Source organism: Cannabis sativa, chromosome X (assembly GCF_029168945.1).
Source record: "Cannabis sativa cultivar Pink pepper isolate KNU-18-1 chromosome X, ASM2916894v1, whole genome shotgun sequence".
Lineage (NCBI taxonomy): Eukaryota > Viridiplantae > Streptophyta > Magnoliopsida > Rosales > Cannabaceae > Cannabis > Cannabis sativa.
The window spans coordinates 21,574,468-21,591,530 of record NC_083610.1 but is presented as its reverse complement, the minus strand read 5'-3'; the positions used below and the strand labels follow the sequence as shown (position 1 = coordinate 21,591,530).

Genomic DNA, 17,063 nt, shown 5'->3' with positions numbered 1-17,063 from the left:
CGGTGATATCCAAACTCAAAATCTATTTGGTAATATTATGGGCAATAATATTAAACATATGAGAAATATTAAAAAAATTACACCCAAAAAATAAGTTAGAAAATTTTAAACAAGTAGTAATATAATTACATATTTCTCATTTAACGATGGTACCATTGATATCATTGATTACCACTTTAGAATCACTCTCCAGGTTCATAAAAGAGTTGTCCTTAGCTAAAGCAGTCGCTAAGGCAAACTCACAGGATGTCACTTCTCCAATAAGGAAATTTGTGAACATAAGATTCTTGGTAGCTACTCAATGTCAGAACAACGATTCCCAACTATTGCTGAAATCATCATGGAGTTCAAACTAACTGCCATATCACAATTGATCTTTATCCAATCCAAAAGAGGGGGAAGCCAAGCATCCTTGAATAATTTATTAGGTTGATTTAAAATTAAAGACGCATATTTGAGACGTAACCATTTGTTACCTTTCTCGCCACCCTACCAAAAGTCTCTCACCATACCATCAATTTAGTAGCTAACTTCTTCAAGAATTGAGTGGATTACACAACATAAACAAGAAGAGATAGACCAACAAATTTGATGAGGGTTGCCCAACTGACCTTAGAGAGAGTCTTGGATTTCTAACCCTGAAGTTTTGAGTTCAAGTTGCTCATGATGAAATCAAAATATGCATATGTTTTCCTTGACCGAAGTATGGATAAACCCAAATAGCGAATGTTCTCCTCTAGTTCTTGAAGCCCAAAAGCATATTTTATTCCCCTTTTCATGCCAGAATTAGTAGTTACTAAAGAAGATAAAGGCTTTTAGCTTGTTCACTTGTTGTCCCAATTAGGAGCAAAATTGCTCAATACACTCTTAAAACCCTCTAGCTTCCTCGATGTTAGTACTAAGGTGAACATACGATCTAATCTAATATTTTTTCTATAATTCGATCCAATCTAATTAGTGATTGAATTTGAAAAATCATCATCTGATCCAATTCAATTAGATTTCAAAATTAAATCTGCCATCTAGCTCAATGGGGCTTAAAAATCATGATTTTTATGAAATAATATGTTTGCTCGATACTATTTACTTGCAATTATTGCAATATATATTTAATTTTTTTATGTAGATATTCATTTGAGGTGATTGTTTCTTTTTTTTGTTGAGATCTATAAGTTTAAAATGTGTACACACTTATTTGACAAATTCTTACTTTCAAACTATGGCAAAAAATAAAATATTATTTTAAATTTTGGTATGTTTTCAACGTATAAACTCTTCAAATATGTATTTATGAAGAAACTGGTTTTTTTTATTGATGATTTTTCTGGTGAGTTTAGCAATAATACTAATTTTGACGATTATTCTAGAGTTTGCTGTTCGTGCCGAAAAAGTCACCAAAATAGTTGTCGATGTTGGAAAAGTTGCCAAAGTTACTGCCAACATTGAAAAATTCGTCAGAATTGGCATTGTCGCCAGCAAAATTACCGGAAAAATCACCAAGAAACTAGTTTCTTCACCAAGAAAGTGGTTTCTTCATCAAACAACTAGTTTCGTCACACAACAATAATAAAGATTATGAAAACAAAACAAAAATGATATATACAATGAATATAATTGAAACCAGTTTCATCAATCAACCAAATGGAAAAAAAATACAAAAAAAAAATATTCATAAATATAAACAAAACAACACACAATGCACAACAATCATCTAAAATAAAATATAAGTGTGAAAACCAGTTTCAAAACTAGAAACAAAATAATAAAAAGAAACTTAAAAGAAAAAATATACAATAACATCATAAAATAGAGCAACCTCATTACAGAACCCTTAAAACCTGTAAAACCAATTTCAAACTTATGAACCATCTGAAACCAAATTCGACACTATGAAAAATCATAACGAAATATAAATGCTAAACAATAAAGTTAACTGAAACAAGTCATTGTAATTGGCATAGTCGCCGGAGTTATTGTCGGCACCGAAAAAGTCACTGGAGTTGTTGCCGGTGCCAAAAAATTCACCGGAATTGGTATTATTGCCGAAAAAATCACAAAAAAAATAACCAAGAAACTGATTTCTTCAAACTGGTGATTTTTCCGATAATTTTTTCGACGACAATGCCAATTCTTACGAATTTCTTGAAGTTTGCTATTGGTAACGAAAAAGTCATCGGAGTAGCTGTCGGTGTGAGAAAAATCGTCGGAGTTGCTATCAACGCCAGAGAAGTCGTCAGAATTGGCATTGTCGTCAGAAAAATCACCGAAAAAATCACCAAGAAACTAGTTTCATCAAGAAATCAGTTTTTTAGTAATTTTTCCGGCGACTATGCCAATTTTGATACCTTTTTCAAAGTTTGTTGTCGGTGCCGGAAAAGTCGTCGGAGTAGCTGTCAGCCAGTGTCAGAAAAGTCGTCAAAATTAGCATTGTCATCGAAAAAACACTAAGAAAGTGGTTCAAGAAACTGGTTCCTTCATCAAGAAACTGATTATTCTTCAAGAAAAGAAACCTATTTCTTGGTGATTTTTTCAGTAATTTTTTTCGCCGATAATGCCAATTCTGATGAATTTTTCAGCGTCGGCAGTAACTCCGACGACTTTTCTAGTACTGACTGCTACCCTGGTGATTTTTCTGGTACCGACAGCAAACTCCGGTAATTTTTCTAACAAGAGTGACAAATAAAATTATCTAAACAAATAAAAACACTAAATATAGGATTTGAAAATCTAATTTACATATATATAATATATCAAATACTACAAAAATACTTAAAAATAAAAATAAAAATACCATATAAATTAGTTAAACTTAAATATGCTATATTTATCATAAAAAAATTTAAAATTTTATAGTAAGTGTAATTTTTTCAAATTTAAAAGAAGTAAATTGTATTTTGGGCCCAATGCACAAATTTAGCTCATTTATGCATCCTAAATATATTCTTAAATGGAAGTTTTATTGCGTTATTTTTCTCAAATGTTAATTATGTATCATTAGATGTAATATTTTGATGCACATGTGAGCTTTGAGAAAATTTGGAGTATGAAATAATATGTGATTCTTGATATTGGTTTAGTGTGTGTAATGTAATAGTGGTATTATTGAAAGTTCCAAACACATCGATTTCTTTATTATTTGTAAGGAGGACTCTTTTGTTATGTTGTGTGGTTGATGAGACTACTCACATTCACATCCCAACAAGAACCACAAGAAAACTTTCACCAAAAAAAAAAAGAAAATCACAATAAAACATTGGTAGCTCTCTCTCTCTCTCTCTCTCTCTCTCTCTCTTCTCTCTCTCTCTCTCTCTCTCTCTCTCTCTCTCTCTCTCTCTCTTTAAGACCCACGTAAAGACACGTGTCCACCTCATTGTTTGCTCCTCGTGCGGCTGCCATTGCTGACACGTGTTCACCACCACACTAATACTAACTAACCTCGAAATTGACATTTACTTGCTATTATAATGCAAAAAGGTTAAAACTTGAAGTGGATTGCTATTAGGCACCAGTAGTGCTTAGTATCTTTGCGATATGTTGCGTTGCGATTAGCTAGTGATACTGTCTAAAAGTTATTATATTAAATTATATGAGACTCGATACTTAGTTGGACCAATAGCAATATTGACACATGAGAGGATGATAGGCACCACTGGTACCCTTTAACATTTCTCAAACTTTAATGGTGGGATGCACAATATTTTTATGGGATGGCCCTGTGGGGGCTCGCCCTTAATGGGGTGGAGTTTTCTCGTTTAAATGGGGAATGAAGCAAGGAGAAGAATTATTTTTTGTTTCTGAATATTAAACAGGATGGAGACGAGGAGGATAATACTCCTTGCCCCGTTAGGAATCCGTTTATTATTTTATTTTATATTTTTAATAATATTTTATATTTTTTTAGTATATTAGTATCATTTTTATGAATTTTAAATTATATTTTGGATAATAATTAGTTTATTAAATAATAATTAATGAGTAATATTTTAATTTTATATAATTTAATATCTTTATTTATTTAAATTTTTATTATAAACTTATTAAGAGATTCTCCGCCTTTCCTCGTTTCTTAGCAATTAGCACTGTTCCTTTATTTTCTACTTATGGCATTAATGACTGTTGTTGTTTACCTTTTGGTTTGGAGAATGTATTTCTTTGTTTTGTTAAGCGGTATGCTAACTAACACTATTGTTTATTGGCTTGCTCGAGCATCGTGTTCTATTCCTGACGGTGTTTTTAAAGTGGACAATTGTCTCTTTGAATTGCTCCCTCACTTGGCTATGGCTATAGATTGTTCCAAACAGATTGGCTTTAAAACGTACTAAGTTTGCAGAATTGCAGTTGCACTTGTAGATAAGATAGGATAGGATAGGAATGTTTTCACTAAGACCTGAAACACATGAAAGTCATTAAATTTTGTTACTTCAAAAAGAACAAAGACAAAACGATCGAAAAAGTTTCTTTTTTACTATCATAAAAGCCACCAATGACTTCAAATTCACAATAAAAAAAATAAAATAAAACATAAAAAAGGTTGAAATTTTGTATGTAGAAATTTAATAACGTGGAAGATTACAAGACCCTACAAAATTTAATGGTGTGGTCCCTGAGAATTTTTCTACTTTTTTTCATGTAGACAATACATCCCCCCAATGGAGGACCCAATATTTAAATTAAAGTGATGGAGCGTAATTCTTTTTGTAAGTGAAGAGGAAAAAATGCAAGTTGTTGTACTCCGTAAAATTATAAATACATTTTATTATTAAAAAAAATAAACTTAAATAATTTTTAAAAAATTATTCTTAATATTTTTTTTAATTTTTTTTCACATTATTTGATGTTAATTTCAATATTTATTTTAATTTTTTTTTCTTTTAAATCATGTATGTATATTTTTTGTTTTTCTTTGAAAATTTATAAATTTTGTATTTTAATTTATTTGTCATAATATTTAAAATATAATTCATTTTTATTTGATAAATATATTTTTTAAGAATATAAATTAGAAGAAAAAGTTTTAAAAAAGTTAATATAATTAAATATATAAATTTTATATAAAATAAATATTATTAAATGAGATGTTTAGAAGTTTTCAGGCCTAAATAAAAAATTTCAAACTAAACTTAATTATTACACCAAGATTAATATTATACCTATAAGTATCATATTTTATTACAATTTCATGTACTAACTAATATATATATATATATACATATATTCTCCGATTTTTTAACATCTCCATTAAAAAAGAGAGAAAAAAAGAAAAAAAAAGCAATAGTGAAATGATTGAGAGATTTATCATCAAACATTACCCATTGGGTTTTTCTTGGCCTCACAAATATTCAAGGTGTCTATTCTATTTTGCCTATGCACATTTATTTCTGGTATTATTATTGAGGACAAGAAGATGTGACATGCATATAATATATAAATAAATAAAAATACTTAATAATAAATAAATAAAGAAAAAAAGTTAATATACGGCTGGATATGATTCGTACATACTAACATCTATAATCAACGGCTGAGATCAAAACTATTTTCTTCTCTGAGATTTTATATGGTTGGGAGACATGTTATGTTTTTTATTTTTATTTTTTTAGTTGAAACCTGAAAAACATTATCTTCTTCCATTTTTTTTTCTCTTTACAGCAAAATCCCACCTTTTTTTCATCCTGATAAAGCTAAGTCAGAGCAATCTGATCATTTATGAGAAAAGAAAGAACATAATAATGGGAAATTTTCATTGATGGGCCATCTTCATTTTGCTAACCAAAAATGGCTTCGTGTTGAAAGAGAGCTTTAAAAAGAGAATCAAGAATGGAAAAACAGAGAAGTGGTAGCTCTGGAATCAATAAATGGATGGCTTTTGAAACCGGGAATGAGGATTCCAATGAAGGAATCATTACCGAAAAGGCGAGCATAGCGGAAAGGACGGCGGAATGGGGATTGGTTGTGCGATCGGACGGTGGAGAGAGGAGTTTTAAGAGTATTGGGAGTGTTAAGAATTCGTTTGGTGATGGGGAAAGAGAGAAAGGAAAGAACTCGGAATCAGCAAGGACATCCTCGGAATCGCTTTCCACATTGGAAGGCGCGATCCCGAGGGTTTCACAAGAGTTAAAAGATGCACTCGCTACTCTTCAACAAACTTTTGTAGTGTCTGATGCTACTAAGCCTGAATGCCCTATTATGTATGCTAGTAATGGATTTTTTTCCATGACTGGTTACTCTTCTAAGGAGGTCATTGGAAGAAATTGGTAAGTTTCTTACTATATTTTATAATAATTATTAAATTAAAATATGCGAGCTATAATTTTTGAAATTTAAACTATATTTAGTTATTAAATTAAAATTTATGAGATAAAATTAAATTACAAGGATTTGTAAATTTGTTGCACTACTAATTCCTTTATAATTTTTCTACTTAATAAATTATATGAATTTTTATGTGTTATTTTATTTTAATTTTTATTACGTGTATTATGTGATTATTGCAACTACTTTTTAAAAATTTGGCGCCATTCCCCAACTTGGAGTGGAAAATTCTATATCTTGAAGAAAGGAAAAAGTAGTGGATTTTTATATTGTAGATGATTACATTTTTCTATTTAGGAATGTACTTAAAATCAATAGATTATACTGTAGATTGTAAAAGGTAAAGGAAAATGTTGGGAAGAAATGTGTGGACAATAAAAAAGTGATAATTTTTATTTTTATGGTTTAAATTTGTAAAATATAGTTTTTTTGAAAGAGTTATTTTACTGAAAATTTTTAGAAAAAAAGTTAAAAATTATAGAAAAAAAAACAACATAAGATGTTTGGTTACTTCTTTATGGTAATTGGTTATTCTTATATGATTTTCTCATATTTTTTAACCTTTTTTTTTTCAATTTTTTCATAAAATAACATTTCTTTTTTTTTTAAAAAAAAAAAGCTATATTTTTGCACAAAGATTTTACTGTTGATTATAAAAGGAAAATGTAAGAAAAAAAAATATATGTTTGGTATGTAAAATTTTATTAAATCAAGTATTTTTTCTATACAATTTTTTATTCCATACCAAAATGATATTTTTTTTTTTATTTTCTATTTTTTTTTACTAAAATTCAACTTCCAAACATACAGTTTAAATCGTCCATAAAAATTGATTTGTAATAAGCTCAAAGTTATTAGTATTGTTCATTGTAATAGGTCTTGTAATATTATTGCTCATATTTTGACAACAATAATATGATTTAGTGGACAAGAAATTCTATTTGTATCGAAGATCGGTCGATAGCAAATGTTATCTTTAAATAATTTGAATAAATTATCGCTCCTGACCCTAAAATTGGGTGGGTCTTAGGACAAATAAAATTATTAGACCATTTATTTAAAAAATATGTGGTATTTACAGAAAATACTAAAAATATATGCATATTTTTAAAGAAAAAATATTTATTTTGAACCGGCCTTAGGTGCGAGCCTAACCCGTTTTAGCCCAAACCCGGTCCTGCCCTTACCTTTTCCTAAAAAATGAAATAATTAACGAGTATATTTTAAAACAGTGGAACATTATACTTTAATGCATTATGGTGTAATTTATGGCTGAAATCTGCATATTTCAATTTGAAAAATGGTAGTTTTGAAAAAAGAAATTGAAAAGTGGCATTATGCAAATTTTATGATTATACGTGCCTATAAATAGGTTCAGTCTTTACCAGATAACGGTAAAGCGCGCTAAACCGATTTGAAAGCGCCAAATCGATCATCGGATACATTTTCGACTAGTTTTAGGTTTCTGGTTCTGCATTTTCTTTGAATTACTTAACCCTAACTCCTAATTTATGTTCGTAAATGGCGGCACTGTGTATTGCTGCCTCCGTTTTGGAGAATTTGCTTTGGTCTCAGTTAGGGTTTTAGGTCTTAAGAGGAAGAATTTGATCGGAGATAGAAAACGAAGGAGCTTTATGGAAAGTAATTGCTCGATTTTTTTGGTTGCAGTCGATTTCTTCAGGGACCGGAAACGGACCAGAAAGAAGTGGATAAAATACGAGAAGCCGTGAGGTATGGGAGAAGTTATTGTGGTAGGTTGTTGAACTATAAGAAGGATGGTACGCCTTTCTGGAATCTTCTTACTGTTACACCTATAAAAGATGATCAAGGAAACACCATTAAGTTTATTGGGTTAGTACTTCCTTTTCACAGTGATTTTAATTGTGTTGTGTTTGTTTTCTTAGTTAATTGATTGCTAATATGGCTGATTGAACATGCTTGCTTTGATATCCGCTTTCTAAATGTTGTATAATGGATTTGAAAGAAGGCATTCTTAGACGGATGTAGTAGAATTTGGAATTTGGGCACTTTAAGGATGTATTTTAGGGATTTGGGTTTGTTTCTTAAGTTGATGCTTTGTAATATTTGCTCTGAATGGAAAATTTCGGGACTGGTGAAATATTTTGGTTGTGGGAATTTTATGTCATGATATTGTCTTCAATGCTGCTATGCAGAATGCAGGTTGAGGTTAGCAAATATACTGAAGGAATTGTGGACAAGACATTGCGGCCTAATGGACTGCCTCAATCGCTAATTCGTTATGATGGTAAGCTTATTTTCTTCACATTGGTGAATGATAATGTCACTATAGTCAGCTCTAATAATTTTATCTTCATGCATAAGCTCGTCAGAAGGCGAAGGCTCTAGATTCCATGACTGAGGTTGTCCAAACAGTGAAGGATCCACGATCTCACACACGGAGTATTAGTTATGACGTTAACTTCAAGTCTGATGAGCTAGATAAATTCAACCTTAATGATGTTCCTGAATCAGTTGAAACCAAGAGTAATGGCACTCCTGGTAGAAAAACTCCCCAGTTAGATCCCATAAATGATTTGTCTCGCAAGAGTACTCAAGATGCAAGCAAGAGATCTAGAAAGTCAGGACGCACGTCGTTATTGGGGTGAGATTTTTAATTACAAGGTTTATTCTTTTGCTATAATAAGAGTGATGTTAAAAACAGGATTCCTAGGTTACTTTCACTGTATGTAGATTTGAGTTGAGTTTCGTAATGTAAATGTTTGGTTGAATTTGGTCTCTTGATTATTCAAACTGAATGATTGATGTTCTCCTCTAGGCCAAAGGGAAAATCTATGAGCTCAGCAAAGGAGCTTGACGAAAAACCAAATCTTGAACAAGAAAATTTGATGCCCGTAGAGAGGACTGATAGTTGGGAGATTGCTGAAAGAGAAAGGCATGCACGCCAAGGGTTTGACCTTGCGACCACATTGGAACGCATTGAAAAGAATTTTGTGATTACTGATCCTAGACTTCCTGATAACCCAATTGTAAGATATGTTACATAATGTACATTCTCATTACTTTTAATGCAGAACTATAGTCTCAACAACCCAGAACCTTTTTTCTTTCTTATCATTCTCATCAACTATATTCATTTCATGATAAACCTTACCACATTAATATTGCAATACCACATTGAACTTTATGCAACTTATATCTCAGACCTACAACCAGTGCTAATAGAGCACCTTTTTATTCAAATTTCTTGCATTTTTGTTCATTTCCAGAGCCAATGTTTGGTTTGTTTATGATTCACTTTCTTAAATTGAGGAGTTTATTTTTGAACTGTTTAATTATCATTGGTATTTAAATTTGCTTTCAGAAAATTTATTAATTCCTTAGATTCATCCCATATGAAATTTGATTTTTACTTACCTAAACTGACACTTAAGATGTGTTGTGACTTTGATTTTTTTTTTCTTTCTGAGCAGATATTTGCATCTGACAGCTTTTTAGAATTGACAGAATATACTCGAGAAGAAATTCTGGGTACAAATTGTCGGTTAGTAAAACTGCTATCTTTGTTATTGTTTGTTTTTTCTTTTTTGCAACAGTCTATATTCTAGTGAGAGTGTGAGATTTGCTTCAATTAGGGCATCCGTAAAGTATTATCCAATAACAAAGTATCTGATATCAAAGAGAGAGAGAAATGATATCGGTATTATCCTCTTTATAGGATAAAAGTTTTCACAAGCTCAATAAAACTTCATTCAGCATTTTTGTGATTAGTTATTGGTGTATCTTCCACTTTGTAGGTTTCTTCAAGGACCTGAAACGGATCAAGCAACTGTCTCAAAGATAAGGGATGCTATTAGGGAACAGCGGGAAATTACTGTTCAGCTGATCAATTATACTAAGAGTGGTTAGTAAAGAGCTGTTTCTTGATGGTTCAAATATGCCATATACTTTTTCTTTCCATTTAATTTATTTCTGTAGTTTATATTTTTTTTTAAGAAACTATAGCTTACCTGTGTGAAGCTTATATGTATATACTATTTCTTTGTAGCTTTCCAGATTTACTTTTTCTTTTCTTCTGTTATTATTGACTGTTGTGATTTCTTGACATGAAGGAAAGAAGTTTTGGAACTTGTTCCACTTGCAACCTATGCGCGATCACAAGGTACATGTGTGACTGTAGTTCAAGATTCAGTCTTGATTTCTTCTCTCTCTCTCTCTCTCTCTCTCTCTCTCTCTCTCTCTCTCTCTGCTATGTAATATTGATATAGTAAGACTACATATTACCCATTTTTGCTGAGTCCACTGTACTTCTTTTAGGGTGAGTTGCAATACTTCATTGGTGTTCAACTTGATGGAAGTGATCATGTGGAACCCCTACGGAGTCGTCTTTCAGAGAAAACAGAGCAACAAAGTGCTAAGTTGGTAAATGTCTTTAATTTTATCTTGCGGGATATCCTTATGATGTATTTTTCCGGACAATACCACTAACATAGTTTTATTAATATATTTATATTATGGTTTTAGTACCCTGAATGGAAACTTACTGGTGTCTTCTGAAAGCCGTAAACTGTGTGGGCGTCATATTGATATGTTTTAAGAGGGTGCCACTTGTGTAATATGAGCTATAGTGTGTTGCTTTTTATGGCTTAATTTTCTAATAAATTCAATGGATCATAATAGTAAAAAGTTTTCTGAAATATTAGGTTCTTCTCTGTCCTATTCTATTTATTCAGGATATTGAAATAGGGCTATCCTACTGAAAATGAGTCCATGTATTCCACATTGGTTGAATTTGTTTGGTTTAAGTAGTTTTGTGTCCCTTATTATTCTGTTTCTTGAACATATGTTTTCTCTTTTCAGGTTAAAGCAACTGCCGAAAATGTTAATGATGCTGTCCGAGAACTTCCTGATGCCAATTTGGTAAGGTACTCTTCTCTGTTTACACTGGTAATGATGTCTCCATTATTGCATCCAATGACTTCTTGTTTAGATTGAGGTTTCTTTTGTCAATTCTGGATCATCAGATAATGATACATGGAGTGTTCAATTGTTTTGTGATCCAACCTCAAATTTTAATATCCCTATCCTTTTTGATGAAAACCAAAACAGAAAGAATAGCAATTGATCAAATTTGTTTATTTTTAATTTTTTAGACAGTCTGTTGGTTGTTGTTTTGGTCTTAAGAAATATTAATATGACATGATCTAGAATAATAATGCAAACTACTCTTGCCATTTTTTGTTTAAACAACTTTCTTTACCATTTTGTTCCAACAACTACCTGTCTAATATTAATCTACAGATGTTTGTTGCATTATTTTAATTTCATTTTTTAAAAAGAAAAAATTATAATGATTTTGAGAAGTGCATGGCTTATTTAGATTTTTTCTTTACCAATCCAAGTTTATAATAACTTTTTGAGAACTGTAAGAATTTTTGAGATTTTTCCTATACCAATCTAAGTTTCAAGTTTAATTATCTTTATTTTTATGTATCATTTTGGCAAATCACAGTTGGTGTAAATTACATATTGTATATGTATATATTTTTTTTTTTTATTTTCAGAAACCAGAGGATTTGTGGTCGATTCATTCTCAACCTGTCCTCCCAAGACCTCATAAAAGGGATACTCCTTCTTGGCTAGCAATACAAAAGGTAGAAATTTAAAATTTTTATAAAGATAAAACTAGTACTTCATAGAAATATAATTCTGTATGCATTCTCTGTTGTTTGGATCCAATGACAGATCACTGCACGAGGTGAAACAATTGGCCTGCATCATTTTAAGCCTATAAAACCCTTGGGTTGTGGAGATACTGGCAGGTAATTTCATCTACTCATCCCTGTTGCCATATTAGTCAGTAAGGTAGTGTAGTAAATAATGGTTATAGCATTAATAAAACAAGAAAATACCCATTTGATACCCCTTGTTTTATTGAAATACTAACTTGGTACCTTATGTTGTTTGTAATGCTCATTTGGTACCCTTTAATATGAAATTATACATATTTGGTATCAAGTTATCTTCACTTAATTAAGTAATTAAATTTGAATTTGAAACCTAGATAACAATTTGGTCATGTCTTAAAACACAGGGTACCAAATGAAACACAAGGTACTAAATGAGTATTTACCCTTAATAAAACTATCCAATATTGCGATTTTTGTAAATTTCCCTACTTGTAACTGATTTTCATGAATTAATAAAAATACAGTATATGATTTTGATTGTACTCAGGAAGGTTAGGGGTTGACTGTGTTAGGTTTATGATTTCTTCTCACAGGGACAGTTTTGTAATGGGGATTATGGGACTGTCTAATTTAACCTAATATATTTTTTCTTGGAAATTGTTATTATGAAGAGCCAGCATCTTTTAGTTCCCTATCTATCCAACATAAATATTTTGTATTAGGTGCTTGGTCTGCTTTAATTAAAACTGTTCTTGTGCAGTGTTCATTTGGTGGAATTACAAGGTACAGGCCAACTGTATGCTATGAAGGCAATGGAGAAGTCAACAATGCTCAATCGTAACAAGGTTCTGATCGGTTTTCTCTGTAACATCACATGAACTCTATTTTAAATATGGTGCATATGAAATTGTGCAATTTGGTGCATGAATTAAATTCTAATTTTGTGTATCTATCTTTACATATAACGTTGCTGTGGGTCATTTTGATTGGCATTGATGTACAGGTTCATCGAGCATGCATTGAAAGAGAAATCATTTCATTTTTGGACCACCCTTTTCTTCCAACACTTTACACTTCATTTCAGGTTATTCATCGTCTTAGCTGCAAATATATGACTTGAGATTAAGAAATCTGAATCCACATTTGTTTTTGTTATCCATGCTAAGTACATACAAAGAGAATCATGTACTTATTGGGGTAGAGAAAATTTCTGACTCCATCTTTCTATTTCTTCAGACTTCTACACATGTTTGTTTGATAACAGACTTTTATTCTGGTGGAGAGTTATTTGCATTGCTTGACAAGCAGCCTATGAAAAATTTTAAGGAGGATTCTGCAAGGTACTCTCTTATATGTTTTACTACTTCTTATCTTACAAGTGCCAAAGAAAAAATATATATCACCTGAATTTTGTGATTTTAAAGCTAAAATTGGTTCTTTCTGATTTTGGTTAGTTTTGTAATTCAGACTAAGTAGTAACGAAAATTGGGTTCGTTTTAAAGTTGGAATGAACTTAAATGTCGCATGATTTTTTTTGTTTGTTTCTTTGGTAAACTGGCCACGTTGTAGCTGTACAATTCAAGTGTTGATAATTGATATTTGAACTCATATCCAGGTTTTATGCAGCAGAAGTTGTGATTGGCTTGGAATATCTTCACTGCTTAGGTATTTCGATTGTATAAAATTAAGTTATATTTCTTCAACTATGTCATAGTTTATCATAGTTATACGTTTCTTCTCTCATTTCTGCTTAAATCCTAAGAAGAATGACTACACAAAGAAAACTTGGCCAATTTTTCTCATTTTAAATAAAAAGTAATAATAAAAGAAAAAGAGGAAATTCACTGGGCTAATGTGATATACATATATATACTCTCTGCTACAAGGAGAATGAAGGAAAATTCTAAATTCTTTGCTTTTTTTCTTTCCCCGCATTAATATTTGATACAGGAATAATTTACCGAGACTTGAAGCCTGAAAACATTTTAATGCAAAAGGATGGGCATATTGTACTAGCAGATTTTGATTTATCATTTGTGACATCCTGTAAACCCCAGGTACGTGCATTACTCCCATAGTTTCTATTTTCTTCAGTCTTGAGAGGCTCCTGCTATAACTGTTCTTACTTTTTAACATATCTAATGTTTGTCACAGGTGATTAAACATGCACAACCTAATAGAAGGAGATCTAGGAGTCAACCACCTCCAATATTTGTTGCAGAACCAGTTAGTCAATCAAATTCTTTCGTTGGAACAGAAGAGTACATTGCTCCTGTATGGTGATTCGTCGATTTATGTTTTGATATTTTGGTATTTGTTTCCCGTTGACCAAATTGATTAGCAGTTAGTACCGAAGCATGTTGATATGTTATGATGTTGGAATCACATTGTCAGACCTTATATTATTATGACCATAACTTTGGATGAATGCACTGTTTGTGATTTCTTAAAGATTGAGTGTTGAAAATTTTGAAATGAGTATCTATTGTGAGATATTAAATAACATAATTGTATCTAGTTCAATATTCTGTGGGTAAAGTGTAAACTTACATCTGCTTCATTTCAGGAAATTATTACGGGAGCAGGACACAGTAGTGCCATTGACTGGTGGGCTCTTGGTAAGTGTGTAATACCAATTCGGTTTGTGTTTGTGTGTATATATTTACTATGTAATCGTCTATCTATCCTTTTATCTGTCTATGCATCCCGACCCTTTCACCAAGTCTCCTCTGCTGCTACTGGATTGTTCTTCATATAGTCTTCTAAATGTTTTTCTCTTGAAAAAGAAAATCACTATGCATCCTTTGTAACATTCTGTAATTCAGGTATTCTGCTGTATGAAATGCTCTACGGTCGGACCCCCTTCAGGGGAAAAAATAGACAGAAGACATTCACAAACATTTTGCACAAAGACCTTACTTTCCCTAGCAGCGTTCAGGTACAGTATGTTTGTACTGAGCTATATATAACCTTGGTAACCAAGTTTTTAGTGTGCTTAACAGGCGTCGTTTAGTTAGTCATTCTATATAATTTACTGGTATCACAAAATATATTCGAATTGAGCTAAAATTTGACAAGAACCTTTACAATGTTAGGGAGTTAAGAAACTCTTGAAAATTGGTCGGTAAAGCGCGATGGAAATAGGCCTGATCACTTTACTCAATGTTAGGAAGCATTGATTCTAAATCATTGTTGGACTGTAAAAGCCAATTTACTGACTAGATTTGTAGTAACGAGAAAATGTTCAAATCTTCTGAACTGATAAAGCTCTCCTTCCTAATTTTACCAGGTTAGTCTTGCAGCCAGGCAGTTGATCAATGCATTGTTACAAAGAGACCCAGCAACACGTTTAGGATCAAATACCGGCTCCAATGAAATCAAAGAACATCCTTTTTTCAAAGGAATTAATTGGCCTCTCATCCGCTGCATGGTAAATCATAAATCCTTCTTTTTTATTATCTATTTTCTCTGTAGTCGAGGGTAGATGTGTTGTTATCCTCGTAAAGAGGACGAGTACTTGTGAACACTTGTCTCCATTCGTTTTGCAGAGCCCGCCACCATTGGAGACACCTATTACATTGATTGAAAAAGATCTCAATGCCAAGGATGTAAGTTGGGATGACGATGGAGTACTTGACAATCCAATGGATTTGGAAATGTTCTAAAAAGTGGTTATTTGTAAGATCAGAGTCTTGTGCCTTTGCTGCTGTACATCTCCATTCACACTACATTTTTCATTAGGCCGTGGCTAACGGGTCAACGGCCATCACACACACTCTGCTTGCTCTTTCGGGTTCCCCACAATTGAGGTATCTCTCGTGTATGTATAAATGGAATTTTCTCCTTTGGAAAGAAGAAATAAAAGTTACTTGCTTTGTCTTGGATATGAGGCTAGCTACCCTAAAATTGAAAGACAGATGAATGAATGGATACTAGCACGTACAGGTTTTACTGAGGTTATTTGTAATTTTATGTAAAGGAAAGAGAGTTTGTATTATAATAAGAAGAATTAACTAGAGATGTTGCTCTTTGATAGCCAGTGTATTTTTTAACTTATTGTCATTCGTGAATAAATTACTTCTCGGCGATATTATGTTTAGAGCATTGTTATAAGGTATTAATGGTGTCCAACACTATGTTTTGATTGATGCGATTGAGTAGTAGATTTTATTTATTCTATTTTAATTTAGAATGTTTAATTTGTTGCAAGTGTCACTTGGAGTCTCTTATTTTTTTTTAAGGCTTTTCACTTCTTTTGGCATCTTATTTGCTACTAAAATCACCATACTTATTTTAAGAGGAATTAGGATAACTATTAACTAATAATCATCTACGGCTAATAAATCTTTAATATTTTTGGTGTATGGTGTAAATTTTGTACTAAATTGGTAATGCTTTATTTAGTCCAATTTTACAAGATGCAAATTAACCATAAGATTAACAGATTAAATTTTTATTAAGAATATGGTAGAAAAAGAATACTATTTAAATGAATTAATACAATGTTAAAAGACCCTTACAAGTTTTTTCAAAAAAAAAACTTTTACAAGTAATAAAACTTTAAATATTGAAGAGTGCTAATTACTTCTTTCAAAGTTTAAAAACATGTATCGGAGTATTATTTTTATAAAATTTTAAAAAAAATTAATTAGTTAACAGTATTCAAAATAGAGTTAAGTTTTTTAAAGATGCTTAATAAACTAAAATATCAAAAACTCTATTGTCAATAGTATAAACCATTTAGAATTTTTTAAAAATTACAAAGATGATGTTATACCTATAACAAATATCACTATTAAAAAAAATCAAACACGTATTTTCGAATACAGAAATTAAGAAAAGAAGTTATAATAATAAAAAAATTATAATTAACACTCCTTTAATATAATTTTGAACTAAATTGAACATAATTTTTAACATATTCTAAATTTGGCACACCTTTTTACAATACTATGAAAATTATATTTTTATGAAATATGCTCAAATTTAGCAATAGAGATGCTCTTGGTGTGGACAATTTAGAATTATATAATTGAAAACATTAGGTTCCATTGTATCTTTCAATCAAACCCTTTGTATGCC

The 17,063-nt window shown here is 31.2% G+C and overlaps 1 protein-coding gene across 1 annotated transcript; it reads left to right on the top strand.

Moving 5' to 3' along the window:
* The first annotated feature begins 5,369 nt into the window (after nucleotides 1–5,369).
* Nucleotides 5,370–16,080, top strand: LOC115702815 (phototropin-2). Its single transcript, XM_030630252.2, has 22 exons — nucleotides 5,370–6,254; nucleotides 7,981–8,163; nucleotides 8,487–8,578; nucleotides 8,656–8,935; nucleotides 9,110–9,320; nucleotides 9,765–9,835; nucleotides 10,089–10,195; nucleotides 10,404–10,453; nucleotides 10,609–10,713; nucleotides 11,152–11,211; nucleotides 11,856–11,945; nucleotides 12,037–12,113; nucleotides 12,742–12,826; nucleotides 12,985–13,065; nucleotides 13,218–13,321; nucleotides 13,597–13,646; nucleotides 13,932–14,038; nucleotides 14,136–14,255; nucleotides 14,548–14,599; nucleotides 14,807–14,919; nucleotides 15,271–15,411; nucleotides 15,530–16,080. The coding sequence occupies exons 1-22, from the start codon at nucleotides 5,818–5,820 to the stop codon at nucleotides 15,644–15,646; spliced, it is 2,733 nt and encodes a 910-aa protein (XP_030486112.1). The 5' UTR covers nucleotides 5,370–5,817; the 3' UTR covers nucleotides 15,647–16,080.
* The last annotated feature ends 983 nt before the right edge of the window (nucleotides 16,081–17,063 follow it).